This window comes from Microcaecilia unicolor, chromosome 3 (genome assembly GCF_901765095.1).
Source record: "Microcaecilia unicolor chromosome 3, aMicUni1.1, whole genome shotgun sequence".
Taxonomy (NCBI): domain Eukaryota; kingdom Metazoa; phylum Chordata; class Amphibia; order Gymnophiona; family Siphonopidae; genus Microcaecilia; species Microcaecilia unicolor.
In genome coordinates, this window is record NC_044033.1 from 147,340,205 (window position 1) to 147,359,731 (window position 19,527).

General features: G+C 41.6%; 2 protein-coding genes across 3 annotated transcripts in view; one reads left to right on the forward strand and one right to left on the reverse strand.

The window, feature by feature from the left end:
* C3H1orf131 (chromosome 3 C1orf131 homolog) overlaps positions 1 to 1,742 on the reverse strand; it is a 34,992-nt gene extending 33,250 nt beyond the window's left edge. Inside the window, exon 1 of the mRNA XM_030196443.1 lies at positions 1,540 to 1,742. Coding sequence (XP_030052303.1) covers positions 1,540 to 1,624 — 85 coding nt within the window. The 5' untranslated portion in view covers positions 1,625 to 1,742. The remainder of the gene's footprint in view (positions 1 to 1,539) is intronic.
* Positions 1,743 to 1,865: 123 nt separating this feature from the next.
* GNPAT (glyceronephosphate O-acyltransferase) overlaps positions 1,866 to 19,527 on the forward strand; it is a 127,553-nt gene continuing 109,891 nt past the window's right edge. The window contains exon 1 of one of the 2 annotated variants that reach the window (XM_030196441.1): positions 1,866 to 1,978. In XM_030196441.1, the coding sequence (XP_030052301.1) occupies positions 1,943 to 1,978 (36 nt within the window). In that variant the 5' untranslated portion in view covers positions 1,866 to 1,942. The remainder of the gene's footprint in view (positions 1,979 to 19,527) is intronic. The other variant, XM_030196442.1, reaches the window with a different exon arrangement.

Consider the following 19,527-nt stretch of genomic DNA (forward strand, 5'->3'; position numbering starts at 1 on the left):
GCATATTATGCTCAATGTAACTTCACACTCTGCCTATGAGTATGCCAACCTCAAACTACACACTATGTAAGTTACATACATATTTATAAAATAGCACTTAAGTGGAATTCACCATACATTATGAGCTTATGTGCACACATGCACGTTTATATTGGTATTCCAATGTTTTATGTATATCACAAGGAACCTTCTTTACAGAATTGCCCTATATCCCCCAGATTCTATAAACAGCAACTAAAGTTGTTGTACAACTTAACAAGCCAATCAGCACCCATAATTAGCTGCTAGCAACCAATTATTGGCGTTAATTGGCCTTGAGATTCACATGCAGATTGTATTCTATAATGATCCGCGCATAAATCCTAATGCCTATACATTTTGTGGGACGTTCCAAAATGTTACTCGTAAATACAGAATTCAAACCATGCCTAATTTAGGCATTGACATTTACATCTGAAGGCGTAACTGCTGGTGCCTAAAGTTAAGTGCAGTTTATGTCCTAAGCGCAATTCTAGAAAGGACGTGTACCCTTTACAGAATAGCACGCCACACATAGATTTTTAAGCGCCACTTATAAAATTTACCCCTATGGGTGTAATTTTATAACACAGCACCTAGTTTAGAAAGGTAAGTAGGTTCCTTCCTAGGCAAAATTTCATAAAGACACCAAGGAAACACAATGCAGCTCTGATCTCTCCACTGACTCTTGCCCTTATATTCCTGCAGTATGCTACCCTTCCCAACTCATTCACTGTTTACCCCTTTCCCCCTCAGTCAGTGGTGTGCTGGAGCAGGCTCTCACGGGCATGCGAGAGCCGTTTGTTAAGTTTGTAAGAATTTTGTTAGCCGGTTGTTAAAGCAGACCTACCATGGCTGCTTTATCAACTGGCTTCCAAAATGTGGGCTCAGGCCCCCTCTTGAATACTCTTTTTCTTTGCTGGTGGGGATGCTGACCCCTGCCAGTCAACTGCTGCTGCTCCCCACTCCTTGCTTCCAGCTCGGAGCAGCAGGCTAAACCTTATTGCATGCGAGAAGTCCCAGACTGCTGCTCAAGAGCCACAAACACAGCAGGGAATGGTGTACATTTATTGGCTGGTGGGGCTAGGCATCTTTGCCAGCAAAGGTATGCCTACTAGTACTGCCTGGTGTGCCCGCTGCGTGGGGGGGGGGGGGGGGAAGAGAGGCATGTGTTGCCCCCCGGAAGTCCACCCCTGCCCCCCCCCCCCAAAAAAAAAAATTGCAGGGCTACGACCAGAGAGATCCCGTTGTTAACAATTTACCAGCACACTCCTACCCTAAAAGTAATCCCATCCTCGGCCTTTTAGCCTCCTCTTTCACTCATGTCATTTTCTTCAAACAACCACAATACAGCAGTTGGCTAGGCTCTCACCCTGCTCTCTTTAGTCCACTAATTCACCATTCCCCTCCCTCGCTCATTACTGCCCTCCCTCACCCCCCACCATATGGTGCACTATGCTCAAGTAAGGCTACTCGAAGGAAATCTCCCAAGAACACAAAACAGAAGCCGTCTCGGCTCACCGAAATCATAGAGGCTACTCAGCACAGTATCCAACGTCTTCGCTGTCTCTTCCTCGCAGGCTCCAGGGTCTCCAGCCTCCGCCATTATGACGTCATAGAGAATCGCTCCAGAATCGAGCCATACAGAGCAGGCGTTCTAGTATCACAATCCTTCACACGTGGGACCGGGGGAGGGGGGTGGGGGCAGCACAGCAGAACCGGAAGGAACGCCGTACAGCGCCTGTAGTTTGTCTCAGCGCGGCTTCCGTTTTGAGGCAAGATGGCTGCCCCCAAGAAAGAGGAAGAGTAAAAGGAGGAGGTGGCGTGAGAGCCGGAGGCAGGACTAGCATAGTGGGCAGAGACCGCAGCTAGCTAGCCTGGCAGTGGCGGGGAAGGATCGGCTTTGGCTTCTAGACTCGGGCCCATGGCGGCGTTGGTGTCTTCCAATTCAGGTTATTCGGTAGGTCCATTTGTGGGTTGTGATGACAGTAAGATAGGGGCGATGTTGTTGTAGCATCCCCCCACACAAAAAATGTATAATTCGATGTTGTAAGCCGTTAGCTTATGTCTAAAGTTTATAGCTGCTCTATAAATTAAACTGTATCGCTGCTTAGTTCCAGGCTTCCCCGCCTGCTTCAGTAGGGAGCAGGATTGCTTTTTCACGTTTTGTTCACATTTTCAGAGTAGAATTCTGCTAAGAATTTTGGGAACTTATGTACCTTTTATCAGGTTATGTCCAAATAGCGGTCAATGCTGGAGGAGTAATGCAAGCAGTTTGTTTTTCTATAACACATGAACTGCTCTAGATTTAATAATCAGATTCTGCCTGGCAGAGGAGCGAGAGCTGTTAACATAAACGTGTTTCAGAAACAAATGGAAAAACGAGAGTCATGTTTAAAGAAACCGCCATGAGAAAACATGTTCAGCCGGTATATTGCATTGCGGACCGTACTCTTATGTAATTCAGATTAAAATTATTAAACGTACGACCTCCCATGGTTACTAATTGTGTGCGATACGACGAAAAGACCATGTGGATGTAAAGCATAAAATACATTATAGACGGCTGAAATGTGAAGTCGAAGTTTTGTATAAATTAGAAGATCTGATTATAGGATTACAAAAGAAAATATGGTTATCAATAGAAATCAAACAAAATAAAACATGGAAAAGAAAATAAGATGATACCTTTTTTATTGGACTTAACTTAATACATTTCTTGATTAGCTTTCGAAGGTTGCCCTTCTTCCTCAGATCGGAAATAAGCAAATGTGCTAGCTGACAGTGTATATAAGTGAAAACATTCAAGCATTACTATGACAGGGTGGGAGGAGGGGGGTGGGTAGGAAGTATGCATGGGGACTTTTGGAAAAAGAAACAAAAGTGAACTTTTGGAAAAAGAAAATATGAAAATTAAATATCGGTACTTATATTCCATTATTTCAATTAGCTGTATTGTAGAAAAGCATTGGTATCGTAGCTATGTTATTTTATTTATTTATAACATTTGTATCCCACATTTCCCAACTATTTGCAGGTTCAATGTGGTTTACATAATTCCATAAGTGGTGATTACCAGATCCGGATAGGAGAAATACATACATAGTTGGGGTAAAGGGGTAGGTTAGGTTACAAGAGGAAAGTTCGTCCTATGATAAGAGCTAAAGGTAATAGGTTAAACTTCATTCATGACAAAAAAGTAAAATTTGAACAATTAGGATCATTAAACTGGAAATCAAGATAATTAGCAAAACAGTTGAGATATAGAGAATACATGCTGTGTAGTTGTTATGTTAATTTGAATTTATGATGAGTTGTTATTGTATACTTAAGTTTTCAATAGTTTATGGAAGGTCACTATGTCGTGTGTTTATTTTTATGGATTTTAGTAGTTCATTCCAAATTTGCGTGCATATGTAAGAGAAGCTGGATGCATATGTTAATTTATATTTCAGTCCCTTACAGTTTGGGTAGTGGAGGTTCAGGAATGTTCGTGATGAGCTGATAGCATTCCTGGTTGGTAGGTCAATAAGGTCTGACATATATCCTGGAGCCTCACCGTGTATTATCTTATGAACCAGGGTACGAACCTTAAACACAATACGTTCTCTTAAAGGGAGCCAGTGTCGTTTTTCTCATAAGGGACTAGCACTTTCATATTTCATTTTGCCAAATATGAGTCTGGCTGCCGTGTTCTGTGTGCGTATTAGCTGTTTCATTAGTATTATACTGACGTATCTCTGTTATTTGAATTTCAGTGCTGATAAATGTGTGTATTTTTGATCCTGTTTCATGGTAGCCCTATTAATTAGGTTTCAATTTGCTGTTTTCAAGTTTCTCATTTATTGTATTTATGTTTATGCTTGATCACTTTACTATTATGCTGCTAACAAAATTTTAAGTTTTATGATAATTGTACCTGCTGTACACTGTCCTGGGTGAATCTCTTCATAAAGGTAGTTAAATTCCAATAAATAAAATTGTGATTTACATTCATGCACACTAGATATTTCCCTGTCTACCAGAGGGCTTACAGTCTGTACCTGAGGCAGTGGAGAGTGAAGTGACTTCTGTTATCCACACTTTTGGCTTTAGCGCATGCCTTTTTCAGGTAACATACATAGTAACATAGTAAATGACGAAAGAAAAAGACCTGCACGGTCCATCCAGTCTGCCCAACAAGATAAACTCATATGTGCCACTTTTTGTGTATACCTTACTTTGATTTGTACTGTCTTTTTCAGGGCACAGACTGTATAAGTCTGCCCAGCACTATCCCCGCCTCCCACCACCATAGCTCAAAGTAAATTACATTCAGGCACAGTAGGCATTTTCCTGTCCTTGGAGGGTTCACAATCTAGTATGTGAGGCAATGGCAGGTAAAGACTTGCCCAAGATCATAAGGAGCATCAGTAGGATTTGAACCCTTGTTTTCCTGGTTATCAGCCCACTGCTTTAACCATAAAGTAATCAAATTCAAGGCCATGACACTAGTAATGAGGCAGGATTTGGAACAGTGCATACAAGTGGAGTGTTTGAACTTTACCGGACCACACCCTGAGGCAGCAATTGTGAAACATGCCGCATGTTGAGCGTTTGGGTCCTGCGCACTTAAATGTTGCTACTGAACATTTAAGTTATTGTACCAGCTTGACAAAAGTTTGATAAATTTATAGAGTAAAGGATCAATGAGCAGGCCGACGAGTTATGGGCTTGTATGCTTATATGAAAAGAGTTGCCGCTTAGGTCCACTAAAGAAAATGATATAGCGTCACTGAAAGTAAAAACATTGTTTATTGCTGGGTCACGTGTGATTAGCCATAGAGTAAGACATAAAGGAGACCTATGACTAAGCTAAAAGGAAAGACAACTCCATAGTTTGATTACCCTCTGTTCCATTAGAATGGTGTCTATTTGACCTAAATAGCAAAAGGGCCACCACCACCCTTATTTTTGCTGGCATTATAGAAAAAAAATTGTAGGAAATAAAATTGCCAGATCCACTTGTAGAATGCCTGACACAGCCCTTGTCTTAGTGCCTCCTTGATGCCCTGGGAGATCAAAGCATTTACTTAAGAACGCTAAAGTAGTTCAGTTACCTGAATACTTTGGGCTAGGAATGTAGCATAGGATTCTCATTTTGTTTTTGGACCAGGAGTCATAATTAAGGACGGATAGGGGTACTTGTGTCATTAGAAGTAAACATATTTGATCAGTGCAAGGTAAACCAGAGCAAAAGGATTTGCCAGGAATGCTTTCATTAAAGATACAGAATCTGTTACACAAGCTGTTTCAGGACCCATTACCTAGATGCCTAGATTACATTGTCCTTCAGCAGCATGTGACTAATAATAAGGAGGACCTGAACTACTTTGCACTCAAAATGTACCTGGAAACTGAGAAAACAAACTTTATTTAGAATTGTGATTGTAATGCTGAGACTGGGGACTGCAGAAGGTTGTTGAAGTATGTTTGGAAGGCAGTCAGTGTTTTCTGCAGCTTTGTTGCCTGCCAAAAAAAAACTGTTTCAGAAAATTGTGATTTATAGAAGGTTAGACTTTCCTATAGCTAAACTTTCTTCTACCTTTCTTATGCTCTGTATGTTTTCTTAACTTAAAATAGGCTTAGGAATGTGGCAAGACCAATCCCAAGCCAGAATCATGCCCTGTGTTACACACCCCAGCCTTGCCCACTGCACTGTAGATACTGCAGTGGAGACTGTGGACAGAGCGTGATTTTTGTGACCCTCCCTTTCCCCATCTCCCTGTGTGGCCACACTACTTGCACAGCCCTCAGGACTGCTCTGAAGTGTGACCTTTGTGCATGAAATAAAACAGACTGGCTGCTGGATAAGATGTAGCTATCAAGGAGCTTTTTAAAATAATAATAATAATCATCTTATTTGCAGTACTTGATTACCCACCTTACCAGTTAGCTGAAAGGGGTGCTAACCAATTATAATAAAATGCAGTTACCAAGCTCTCCTGCTCATTCTATTAGAGGATGTCCTGTTGACCTAAAGAAGTGGTTCTCAACCAGTGTCATCAAACATTTGTCATACAGCAAACCTGTGTTTTCATTCCTTAACAACCATGTGTGTCTGTAGGCTAGGAAGAGCACAAAGCAGGGAGCCAGATGCTTGGGATCCCCATAACTGCTCCCTAATTCTTTTTGTTCCCTAATTCTTTCCCCCACCCCCAATGATCACTATTTCCACCAGTACAAGCTGGAAATGCAGGTTTTGCCCTCCCTTCCCCCTGGCAGCCAGGAACCCTGCAATCCTGAATTTACCTGTGCTTCTTCTGCAATCACCACTGCTACCAGCCTGGGCTGGAAATGCTGCATCCTGTTTCCTCATCTGTGGCCTCAGTCACTCTTTGGATAAGAAATGTGGGATCTTACTCCCTCCCCTATGGTCACAATAGTTGCCCTTGCTAGCTGCAGAGGAGGAGGAAGTGGTCTGAAAAACTCCTCTGGTGGTTGGGTGAACAAGGTGAGCTCTTAAAAAGAGGACATGGGAAAGGGGTATTGAAAGAAGAGAGAGGGAAAAAAAACACACATTGGGAGGGGGCAAGTATGAGAGAAAAGGTACAAGTTCCGTACAGTAATATTTGCTACAGAAGGAGAACTGTAGGGGTGGCAAAAGCTCCCCCACTTCCAACCCCCAAAAATAACTTTCAGGATGGAGATTAGGTAGGGACTTGGGAATAAGGTAAAACAAGGACTGAGGGATTAAGTGGGGATTTTGGGATCAAATGGGGATGATAAGAGTGGGGACTGTGAGAATGAGTAGGGTTCAGGGATGGTATAGCAGTATTGGCAAAGCACCTGGTTGTGAATATATGTAAAGCATAGCTTTCCCTATGCACGTGGCTGCCGTGAGCATAATTGTTCAGTTACATTTATTTCCCTGTGAGTGCTACTCGCTATTACACAATATGGTAATTCATTGAACGCATTGGAACATGTATTTGTTGAAATGGCAGTTTTAACTATTCGGGCCCCACAAGAGTGCAAGATAGAAATATTTTCATTTTTCAAATGTCATGTATACTTCAGTAAACATGCAGCACACATTTGCTGCTGAGACTTACATTCAGCTCTCAGTGGGTGTTCAGGTAGGAGGTAATTCACCAATGTGATGACAAAGAACTGGATTACTGTTTGGAGAGAGAGACTGCCAGTAGCTAAGAGAGCCTGTAAGACACATCGGTGATTTGACAGTACTTGCATCTAATACAGAAGACAGTGGTAGGAAAAGGTATAAAGGATTGAGAAGGGGTTAAAGGACTGGTGGCTTTATCTAGCCAGTAGAGGAATCTGAATGGTACAGAAAGGGTGGTCTTTTCTGCTGCCATTTACCATGTTACTTTGCATGGCAGAACGAGTGCTGTGAAAATGATCAATGTGCAACACATGTAAGTTTTCTTTGTCATGTGGTCACCATAGGGTCTTGGCAGCCCCTTTCCAGGTTCCAGAAGCAGATTGTGTGAATGCAGGACTGGATGATCTTTATACCACATCATAGGAGAAGTCAGTGATCCCTTCGTTGGGTTTCAGAGCTAGGGGGAGAGAGAGTGAGTAGGTGAATTGCTCCTGATTCCGCTTGCTGTGCATATTCTGGAGTCAATAAGGGCCAGATTGAGTAAATGGCACCAAAAACTTAGGTGCTGGGAAACATCAGCACTTGGTGCTCTTCTATCAAGGGCTCTCTTGGATGAGCGCTCTTTATAGAATAGCGCCTAGGGGGATTCTCGTGCCCAACTTTGAGCACGAGGACTTAAACCAGCTGAAATTTGGTATAAGTATAGTACTACCATACTGGGACAGAGCAAAGGTCCATCAAGGCCAGAATCCTGTCTCCAACAATGGCCAGTCCAGGTCACAAGTACCAGGCAAGATCCCAAAACTTAGGTGTGCAAGCCAAAAATCAGCGCACGCTAACTGTGTAGACGTCCATAGGAATATTATGTGCATCCACATGGTTTGCGCGTGCCAAAAACGCTAACGCCTCTAACACGGCTTAGTAAACAGGGCCCTTGGTTAAGTTCATAAGTACAAAAATATTGCAATACTGGGACAAATTGAAGTTCCATCAAGCTCAACATCCTGTTTCCAGCAGTGGCCAATCCAGGTAATAAGTACCTGGCAAGAACCCAAAACAGTTCAATACATTTTATGCTGCTTATCCTAGAAGTAAGCAGTGGATTTTCCCCATGTCATTTTAATAATGGCTTATTTATTTATTATAACATTTGTATCCCACATTTTCCCACCAATTTGCAGGCTCAATGTGGCTTACATATTACCAGTTCCAGATAGGAAAAATACATAGTTGAGGTAGAGGGACAGATTAAGTTAGGTTACAGGAGGAAAGTTTGTCCTATGATAACTTTTTAGGAAGCTATACAAACCTTTTTTTAAACCCCGCTAAGCTAACTGCTTTTACTACATTCTCTGGCGGCAAATTTCAGAGTTTAATTACACGTTGAGTGAAGAAATATTTTCTCTGATTCATTTCAACTTTACTACTTTGCAGCTTCATTGTGTGCACCCTAATCCTAGTATTTTTGGGAAGAGTAAACAAGCGATAAACATCAGCCTGTTCCATGCCACTCATTATTTTATAGACCTCTTTCATTTCTCCAAGCTGAAGAGCCCTAGCTACTTTAGCCTTTCCTCATAGGGAAGTCATCCCATCCCCTTGTTCATTTTTGTTGCCCTTCTCTGTACCTTTTCTAATTCCAGTGCTAGCGAGAGAGCCGAGGGTGTGTGGCCGATTGCGACCTGGTCTGCCCCGGCCACCATCCCACCCCTATTCCAGCCACCGGAACCGCGGCGGTGAGTGGCTGACAGGCAGTGGGCAGCAGCAGAACAGAGGCGGCCTGCCCTCCTGAATCAGCTGCTCTATCCCCAGGAACCGTGGCGGAAAGCAACCGACAAACAGCGGGCGATAGTGGTGTGGAGGCAGCCTGCTCACCCAACTAGACCGCTCCATCCACTAGAGCCGCGACGGGAGGCGAGGGAGCGGAGGCGGCCTGTCTCCCCGATTCGGTCACCCACCCGGGACCGCGGAACGAACAATGGCCGGTTACCGGGGCAAAGACGGTCTGCTCCTTCGCCTTCAACCCCAGCTCGACCGGCCAGTCAGAGCGCCGATCAGCCAGGTAAAGGACATGGGGAGACCCTACGAGCACACTGTGTGCCAGGCACTGCCATTTAACAAAAACAGTGTTAGACTTACAGATGGTCAAACAATAAAGAATGACAGTGTGGATGCAGCATGCATAGGCTGACTTGCTATGCTTTGAGGGAACACCAATGACGGCTGCACAGGACAGTGGAAACAGAAACTAATAAAATAGCTTCTTTACTTATAATGGTCTAGCTAGGCTCACTTCCACTACAATCTACTATACCTCCTACAAGACTTGCAAGCTTACAGGTTTACTGCTCTGCTTTGAGTGAATGCCAATGATGGCTGTACGGGGCACTGGAAACAGAGATTAACCATATGACTTCCTTGCTTATAATGGACTAGTTAGGTTCACTTCCACTCCAGTCTATTAAATCCCTTCAAGATTCGTCAGGCGCACGACAGAGACCTCGCAACTCACCAATGATGGCTGCACGGGGCACTGGAAATGGAGATTAACCATATGGCTTCCTTGCTTACAACAGACTAGTTAGGTTCACTTCCACTCCAGTCTATTAAACCCCTTCAAGATTCGCCAGGCGCATGATGGAGACCTCGCAACTTTTAAGAAGGACAAGACTGTTAACGTAAATACAAGGTTCCGAGAGAATAATCTTTAACATTGAATACATCAATAATCTTCTAAAATTTTACTGATATGATATCATAATGAACACCACCAAACTGCTCCTTATAATCTACTCCTTATTCCTGATCCACCTAACAATGACCATCCCACTCGCAGAAATCAACAATATACCCTTACTAATCAATAACCGAACACGGATCAGACACACCACATCACACCAAACCGACATAAACCAAAATAAAGGAAAAGAACAAACAAGTGTACAACCTCAACAAAACGAAAAGATAGATCATTAAAAAATCCACCCAAACCAAGAAACGACAACTAACAAAAGCCCACATAACACCGAACGTAGAAGAACCATACCAAAAAATTCAAATAGGCTACGTCAACACCAGATCCGTAGTAAACAAAACAACAATAACAGACTGGATCACGTCAACGAAACTTGATCTACTCTTCATCACTGAAACATGGATCCATGATCAGAAGGACCCTATCATCTTTATGTCCTCCAGGATACAAAATCACTCACTGGACCAGAAAAGAAAAAAGAGGAGGGGGCATAGCACTCATTTACCGATCTCACCTCACAATTGAAACCACTGCACAATTTATAACAACCCACCTCGAAATAGCCTAAATCAGAATCCAGCATAAAACCCTGCTCGACCACCTAATTTGCGTCCTATTCTACCGACCACCATGTAACTGGAACGAAAGCCAGGCGGACTTCATGGACTTTGTTTCAAATATATGTGTATCTAACGCCAATACACTAGTATTAGGAGACATTAACCTTCACCTTGAAGACCCAAACTCTACCAGCGCACGAGATTGCAAGGACTTCCTTCATCTATGTAACCTTACATGGCCACACATGCGAACAACCCACGCCAAGGGTCACACACTCGACCTCATCTCATACAAATTGTACACTGATCAGAACCTAACCATAACACAAACTAGATGCATAGAAACACCATGGACCGACCATTACAAGCTAAACCTATCCCTAAAATGGCGAAAAAGGGGATCTCTCCACACAACGAGAACACACAACTTATACCACGAGAGGCCAAATAGACCCTGTTACTTCCCTGTTACTTTCTGGCAACAGAAATATAACAATGATTGGACAGCACAAACGGAATCTATATATTACTTCTCAGAATGGGACAAAAGATGCAGACACATACTAGACGAAATAGCACCCTTACAAATAAGAACTTCACGTAGACATAACTCGACACCGTGGTTCAACGAAGAACTGAAAAAACTAAAAACACAATCTAGGAAACTGGAATGTGCATGGAAAAAAACAAAAGACGAACGCATGGAAACAACTACAAAGGAAATACAAATACGCAATAAGGCAGACCAAAAGGTCATACTACAAAACTAAAATTGGACTGGACTACAAAAACACGAAGAAACTATACTATTTTGTGAACAAACTACTAGACGCAACGCCGGTCACCACAACCAACACTGACATCCCATCTGCAGACATCCTTGCTATATATTTCAATGAAAAAAATCGTAAACCTACGCAAAACCCTACCTCAGAACAACATGGACATAGAAAACTTCATTAATGGTCTAGACCCAACCCCTGGTGAATACCCTGCTGACTGAATATGGTCCAATTTTGCCCTCCTGAGCATCGACACAGTTACTCAAGCGATAAAACAATACTTCAACAGCCATTGTCAACTGGACACCTGCCCCAGCTACCTAATATGATCTGCCCCCCACCGCTTCATAGTAGAGCTTACACCCCACTTAAACTTCATGCTTCAACAGTGTATCTACCCTAAAGAAAAAGACAACATCCTGCTCACCCCAATACCAAAAGACACCAAGAAAAAAACGAACGACATTACCAACTATTGCCCAGTAGCATCTATCCCATTAGTAGTCAAACTAATGGAAGGACTGGTGATCAAACAGCTCAATGACTACATACACAAATTCACTATACTACATGAGTCACAATCAGGATTTCGACCCCTACACAGCACCGAAACAGTACTTCTCACTCTCCTAAACAAATTCAAGCAGGAAATAGCAATAGGCAAGAGTATTCTCCTCCTTCAATTTGACATGTCAAGTGCGTTTGACATGGTTAACTATAACATATTGCTAAGACTCCTAGAATACTTTGGAATCGGTGGTGGCACTCTCAATTGGATTAAGGGTTTCTTAACCACAAGAACATATCAAGTGAAATCAAAAACAAACATATCGTCACCATGGAAACCAGGCTGCGGAGTACCGCAAGGATCACCACTTTCACCAATCCTTTTCAACCTCATGATGACTCCACTAGCCAAGAGCTAATCGGACTGTATCTAATGGTTGAAAATTCGTTCAGAAGTACCCTAAGGTTCTGCTGTTTCATCAGTTTTGTTTCATCTACTTGTTATTGCATTGTAAGATCTTGAAAGGTCTGGGTGTGTGTTATCGATTTATAAGCTGACTATGTTAAGTTTTTCTTTCCTATTGAAAAATCAGTTGGAGAAGTATTTGATTGTTTGCGTCTTTTTTTTTTTTTTTTTTTTTTTGTCAAAAGTAAAAAGTTGGATTTCAGCAAATAGACTTAAACTTAGTATGGTTAAGACTCAGGTAATGATTCTGACAAACCTTCTCTGTACAATTTGACTTGGAAGGCACAATGTTAGATGTTAAGCAGGAGATGAAATACCTTGGGGTGTGACAATGATTTCCAGTGGGCAGTTTGATGTCAACAGCACTGAACGTATTTTTTATGTACAGTGCTGTTGACCCCTGAGGCATGCAGTCTCATCTGCTGAAACACAGTCCAGTGACTGGTTCAGTATTGGTGCTCATTTAATAAAGATTGTGTTGAAGTGCCCACTGGAAGTCACGTCATTCCCTACTTCTTCCTTTGCATTTTGGACACGTCATAGGGATCATTTTTCCTGGTTTTCGTTTTTTTGTGTTGCTTATACCTTGGGGTGCTCCTTGACTCCTCTTTCTTTCTCAAATCATGTGAGATTTGGTGAAGCAAATTTTTTTAAATATTAAACTCTTGAGTAGATTGAGGGCCTTTCTTTTGGAGGATAATTTTAGGTCTGTGATTTTTTTTGCTCTCGTGTTACCTCGCTATTTGATTATTGAAATGCTTTGTTTTGGGTGCTCCGGCGTGTTGGGTATGTCCCCTTCAGATGGTACAAAACAGCTTGGTGAGGTTAGTGACTAGAACAAATAAATTTGATCAAATTTCACTGAGTACCAATTAAATGGTGCTCACAATTCAAAATATTGACATTCATTTATAAATGTTTAGATAATGACGCACCTATCACTCTGGCAACTTTAAGAATCTATTGTCCAAAAGATCCCTCCGTTCAAATAAGATATTGCTTTATATACTATCTGTGAAATACATACGTTTGGAGGACCACAGACTAGAGGTGTACCATGTAGAATGAGCAAGGTTGTGGAATCAGCTTCCAGATCAAATTCGCACGTTGAAGAATTAGTCAATTTCAAAAGCAAGTAAAGGCATTCTTGTTTGAAGTCGTATATTAATTTTTGCATTATCTGTGATTTTTTTGTTTGCTTTGCTTGAATAGCATTTGTTGAGAAGTATTTGTTTAATATTTATGTACTGATTGTAAACCACCTAGAATGTTTGATAGAGCGGTATATAAACTGTGAAATAAATGTAATAAAACATTTTAATAGCCTAGGATATAAGCAAGGATGGAAAATTATAGATAGAAACATGATGGCAGGTAAAGGCCAAATGGCCCATCCTTCCCATCATCCGTAACCACTATCTCTTCCTTTTCCTAAGAGATCCCATGCATTCTTAAGTTCTGACACAGTCCTCTTCTCCACAACCTCCACTGGGAGGCCACTCCACGCTTCCACCACCCTTTCCGCGAACGAATACTTTCTTAGATTCCTCCTAAGCCTATTTCCTGTTAACTTCATCGTATGTTCCCTCATTCCAGAGTTTTCCTTCATTTGAAAAAGACTCACTTCTTGTACATTAATGCCCCTAAGATATTTAAATGTCTGTATCATATCTTCTCTGTCCCCCCTCTCTTCCAGGAGTAAGAAGATAAGGGGATTAATTTAAGAAAGTTGTTCAAATACCACAAAACACTGGGATCAGGGATAGAAAGATACTTGGAAAACATGAGCAATGTGCAAATTTGTAGGAATCAGAGTGACTTTTTTTCTTTGCTCTTGCCAGAACAGTTCAAATGAATGAGTTGCATATCTCCTATCAGCAGGTGGAGATAGAGCTAAACTGCTTGTAAAACCATAGTCAGTCGATATTCTGTGTCCATCAGATGAACAAACCTGTAGAGTTGGTGAAGCAATGAAGGATAGTCTCTGTGACAGAAGCTCTTGATAGTCTGCTTCCACAGGGGTTGACCAGGGTCAGAATCATGGGTGAAGTATAGAACATAGTCACATTTTTGTTTTGTTTCTTACTCACCAAGATCACTTCTGCTGTATTTATATCCTGCTAATCCTTACATTTCTGAATGGAGCATAGGACTAAGTAGCTTCGGCTGCAGGATGTGAAAGATTTTGATACTTCCCTGTCACAGGAAGTATCTCAGATTTTGAATAGGGAAAGACCACTACCAGTATCACGTTCTGCCTTTTGGCCTCGCGTCAGCTCCCAGGGTATTCACTAAGTGTCTATCGTTAGTTGCAGCGTATTTGTGCAGACTTGGAGCATGTTTTCCAATCTGGATGATTGGGTAGTCAAGAACACATCGCAGGGCAGAGCGACAGTCAATGCACCTAACCTAACCAAGTCCCACCTTCTCCCAGTCCAGCAATTGAAGTACATAAGAACCCGGCTCAGGCTTTTCTCCTTAAAAGCACTGTCCTCACAGGTCCAAAGCAGCATAAGAATATCCATAGTGGGTCAGACCAATAGTTATCTAGCCTAGTATCCTGCTTCCAACAGCAGCCAATCTAGCTCACAAGTACCTGGCAGAAACCCAGTTAATAGCAACATTCCAAGCCACCAATCCCAGGGCAAGCAGTGGCTTCCTATATGTCCATCTCAATAACAGACTATGGACTTTTCCTCCAGGAACTTGTCCAAACCTTTTTAAAACCCAGATACACTAACGCTGTTATCACATCTTCTGGCAATGAGTTCCAGAGCTTAACTGCTCTTTGAGTGAAAAATAAATATTTTCTCCTGTTTGTTTGAAAAGTAATTCCATGTAACTTCATGGAGGGTCCCCTGATGTTTGTACGTTTTTGAAAGCATGAAAAATCGATTCACTTTTTACCAGTTCTACACCACTCAGGATTTTGTAGACCTCAATCATATCTCCCCTCAGCCATCTCTTTTCCAAGCCCTAACCTCTCTTCATATGGGAGAAGCTCCATCCCTTTTAATCATTTAGGTCACTCTTCTTGGAACATTTTCTAATTCACATGACAATTGGTCAGAACAAATGCAGTGTCGCTAGAGCATGAATTGTAACCTAATACCAGACCAAAGCTCGAGCGGTGAAGTAACCAGTGCTTGTTCAAAAAATGGAGAAAAAGCCCTCAGAAACCGCAGGTGAATTACCTGGGGTTTAGTGCGTGGTTATAAGAAAAGCACAATGAATTATAACACATGCTACAGTTCTATCACTGAGCAAAAAACTCCATTTTAAGCAGGCTTCAAATTTTATGCCTTAATGTTGCTGAATAAACAACGTGAGTTTCTCTTAATATGTTCAATTATTTTTTCAAGTAATTTTCTTTTTATAAAATTGTATCAATTTCACTTTATATCAATTTTCCTTTTTTCAGCATATCAAAAGATTTAACACTTAGCTTTTGAATCAGGCACTCATCGCTATCCGTTCTACGGGAACCCGTTTCACCTAGAAACAAGGCTTCTTCAGGAACGGAGTGCTTTAAGATTGTGCTGAAAATTTGAGATAGAAGCATACAGCATTTCAAGGGTGCCATTTTGAAATGCTGTATGCTTCTATCTCAAATTTTCAGAAGGCTAAGGCTCGCTTGAAATCTGGAGCGGACTACAGCCCATAAGACAATCCACCCAGCTTTTTGTTTCTTTTGACCCATACTGGATGGGGGTAGCTATCAGCAAGCACACACTTTCTAATTGGCTAGCAGATTGCATCTCCTTTATTTATGCCCAGGTTGGACTGACTGTAGAGGGTCATGTCAAGGCTCATAATGTCAGAGTCATGCTACCCCACTTGAGGTCCTCTTCCATAGAGGAGATTTGCAAAGCTGCGACGTGGTCATCTGTCCGCAGATTCACATCTCATTACTGCTTTGAGCAGGATACCCGACATGATAGCTGGTTTGGGCAGGCAGTCCTGAAGAATTTGTTCGGTGTCTAGAATCCAACTCCACCCCTAACCCAATTTTCTTTGGTTCCAGGCTGCACCTTCACAACTAGTATGTAAATAGTTTCAGGTTAATTGACCCTTGGGCCTCAACATTTCGAGTCCTTATTGACCTAGCATTGTTTTTGGTGAGCCTGGAAGCTAGGGATTCCAGTTGTGAGAATACAGAAGGCCTGCTTATCCTCGGAGAAAGCAAAGTTACATGTAGCAGGTGTTCTGCGAGGACAGCAGGCCAAGTGTTCTCACATACCCTCCAAACTCCAACAGGAAGGTATATGAGGCCATTTCATGTCAATTCATCCAAAATCTGGAAACCTCCCTACATCACCATTTCAGAATTGATAATCTACCAGAATAGAGACCAATGTGTAAGATGAAAAACTTCAAATGTTTAGAGTTCTAGCTTCAACGGTTTTTGAGATTTCTGCTTTTCATCCAATGGGGATGTGGGAGTGGAGGGTGTCGGCTCAGTTTGTGGCCAACTGAAAATTTGGACATCTTTTTAGGTCTCAATAACTCTGCTATTAAGTGTCCTACAGCTTTGGAATTTGCACCATTTAGTCAGAATTTTGTGTAGATTCAGAAACTGCAACCCATTTAGAGCTGGGACACATCGTTTCTGAGATACTAATTGAATAAAATCAAATTTTTACAATCTCATCTAATAAAATTTCCACTTTTAGCAAACCACTGTGCCAAAGATATCCAAAGAATAGCTTTCATATTTTATCTGTTAGTAACACTGGTTAAAATGAGCAATATGTGTTAATTTTGTACAGCTGGAAGCTATAGTTTTTCTTATATGCCTTACTGAAAATTGTCATGCTGTGTGAGTGAGTCTACTTCTGAGGCAATTTTCAACAGTACAAAAATGAGCTTTATATCATTAGAAAGTACACTATAAATTCTTTCATTTGATGCCAGTTTCATTTGCTTCTCTCAGTCTTATGTTAATCTTCTTAAGCAATCTCCCTTAACATCATGGGCTAACTCCCACTTCTTTGTGTTTCCTGTTTAGGCAAATAAGAATCTGGTTCAATTTGTGTGTTCAATTTCCCTTATGTGTTTGTAATTGTTCAGTTTCATTTTTCTCTTCCTTATGTTCCTTTTGTCAATTTGGTTTTATTATGTTGTGATAGGGTTTTTTTTTAATGTATTGATTGTAAACTGTTGTGATGTTAGTTGAAAGGTGGTATGTTAAGTACAAACAAATTTTAAATCAGTCTGTTATTGGGGTGGAGTAAGAAAAGGAAAGCTGTACAAGAATCACTCCTCTGGCCTGCTCATGACTGAGAGAGCAGATAATCCTTGGTAGGTTTTAATAGAGACCATGAGGTCAATTTAAGATTGTAATAAGTTTGTATGCTTATCAGCACTTTTCAGTGAAGTATAAAATGTGCTGTAGCGTTTATTCATGCCTCTGAATGAATACATTTTCCTTCTCTGTTATCTGATCAAAGGTTAAAATATAGAAGATGGCCTTGGCACACGCCCTATTAAAACTACCTTGGACAAACCGCAGGAAAGTTACTGTGCTTCCAGATAGAGTCCATTCTCTTCAGGTGATGAAGGTTAAAGGCAGCTTAGTGCAGCTGATGGCACGCTTTCCACTGGCTGTTGATGTGTGTCAGTTGGCAGAGCATTTTCCAAACTTGCAGGCTACTGGCTGTGTTAATCTTATGACGACCCTCATCAAAACATTCTAGCCTGGATGTAACATGTGCTTTTGCAATAGAGCTGAATATGTTATTTCTAGCTTATTTGAGATAGTTGCTTCTGACCCTAGAAATTTACTGTGAAATGATTTTTCTTACATTTCCTCATCTTAGGAATAGCTGAAAGACTTAAAAGCCATACTGAGTGAGATCAAGATCTATTGTGCCCAGCGAATCCCAAACAGTAGATCAGATTTCTCATACCTCATTTCCAGGGATAAGCAATGACTTTCCAAAGTTTACCTGTCTCTCTCTTTTTTTTAATGGACCTTTCCCATTTCCCAGGATCTTGTCCAGACCTCATTTGAGCCCTGTTAGTTACCGTAGTTGTCTTGACCACATCCTCTTGGAACATATTTCACAGCTTAATTGTATACTGCATGAACAGATACAAAGGTTTTGTTTTTAATTTGCTATCTTTGGTTTCACGTAGTGACCTCTTTGTTTTATTATTCCTTTTTTCACTGTTTGAACACCACACGTGATTTTATAAACTTTTCTCTCTGTCATCTATGCTTCATTGCTTATTGTACATTTTAGAAGTGCCCTTCAAACCCTTCACGTAAGTAATAGCTTTGCAATATTTCTGATAAGCTGGTTTGGATAGAGTCCCAGACGTTGATCATCTGAACCTGAAAACTGCTCCTAAGAACTGTTCCCCCCCCCCCCCCCTCCACAGGGGTGGCCTATGGGAGTTGAAAGGGATGTGGGCACTTGTGCAAAGACTCATTGCTGTGCCTCATTCATATGTCAGTAGGAGCTGGTAAACGGGATATAAAAGAGGGGCCATGTGAGAAAAACAGTCGTTCAATGATAGAGCCAGCCCTTTCTCGTCCCCCGCCCCCCCCCCCAAGCAGCTCACACCCCTTAGGCAGAAGAGGAATAAATCCCATATGAAACTTGCATTCTGCTGTATCTGTTTTAACTTTGGTAACAAATCAAGGCATGTAGAATATGAGGAATGTGTCCAACTCTTTGCCACACTGAGCACCTTCCTCAGTGTCTCCACGCCCTTCACTTTCTGCCAAGATTATAGTTGAATACTTCTGTGACAAGCTTCACTTTGTTAACCTTGAGTTCACCACCAGGTCACCTCCATCTCTATCTTTCCCCCATTTCATTTTCACACCCTTCCTTTCCTAAAATAAGAGGAGGAATCTGCATATATGTGACTGTTTCTAGGAAAGCATGACTAAATTCTGCTGACTTAAAACATGGACTAATCTCCTCACTCAAACTCACTATCTGTGTCTTTGACCATATTCCCACCCATTTAATCATTGCTATCTCCCCTACTGTCATCCTTTCCATATGTCTCATCCTTGGTCTATCACTTTCCACTGCAGCTGTTCCTGATGTCTTCAAACATGCTGTGATTACAACAACAACAAAAAATTCACTGGACCCTATTTGCTCTTCTAATGGTCATCTCCTATCTCTACTTAGATATGGTGCTGGCTGCCACTGCCAGACTTTTCTCCCCCCCCCCCCCCCCCCATCTCAATCTATTCTTGCTTCACTCCAATCTAGCCTCTTACCCTCTACTTTCTACAGAAACAACCTTTTCCAAATTTTCCAGTGGCTAAGGGCCTTTAGGCCATCCTCACTTTATTTTAACCTTACATACTG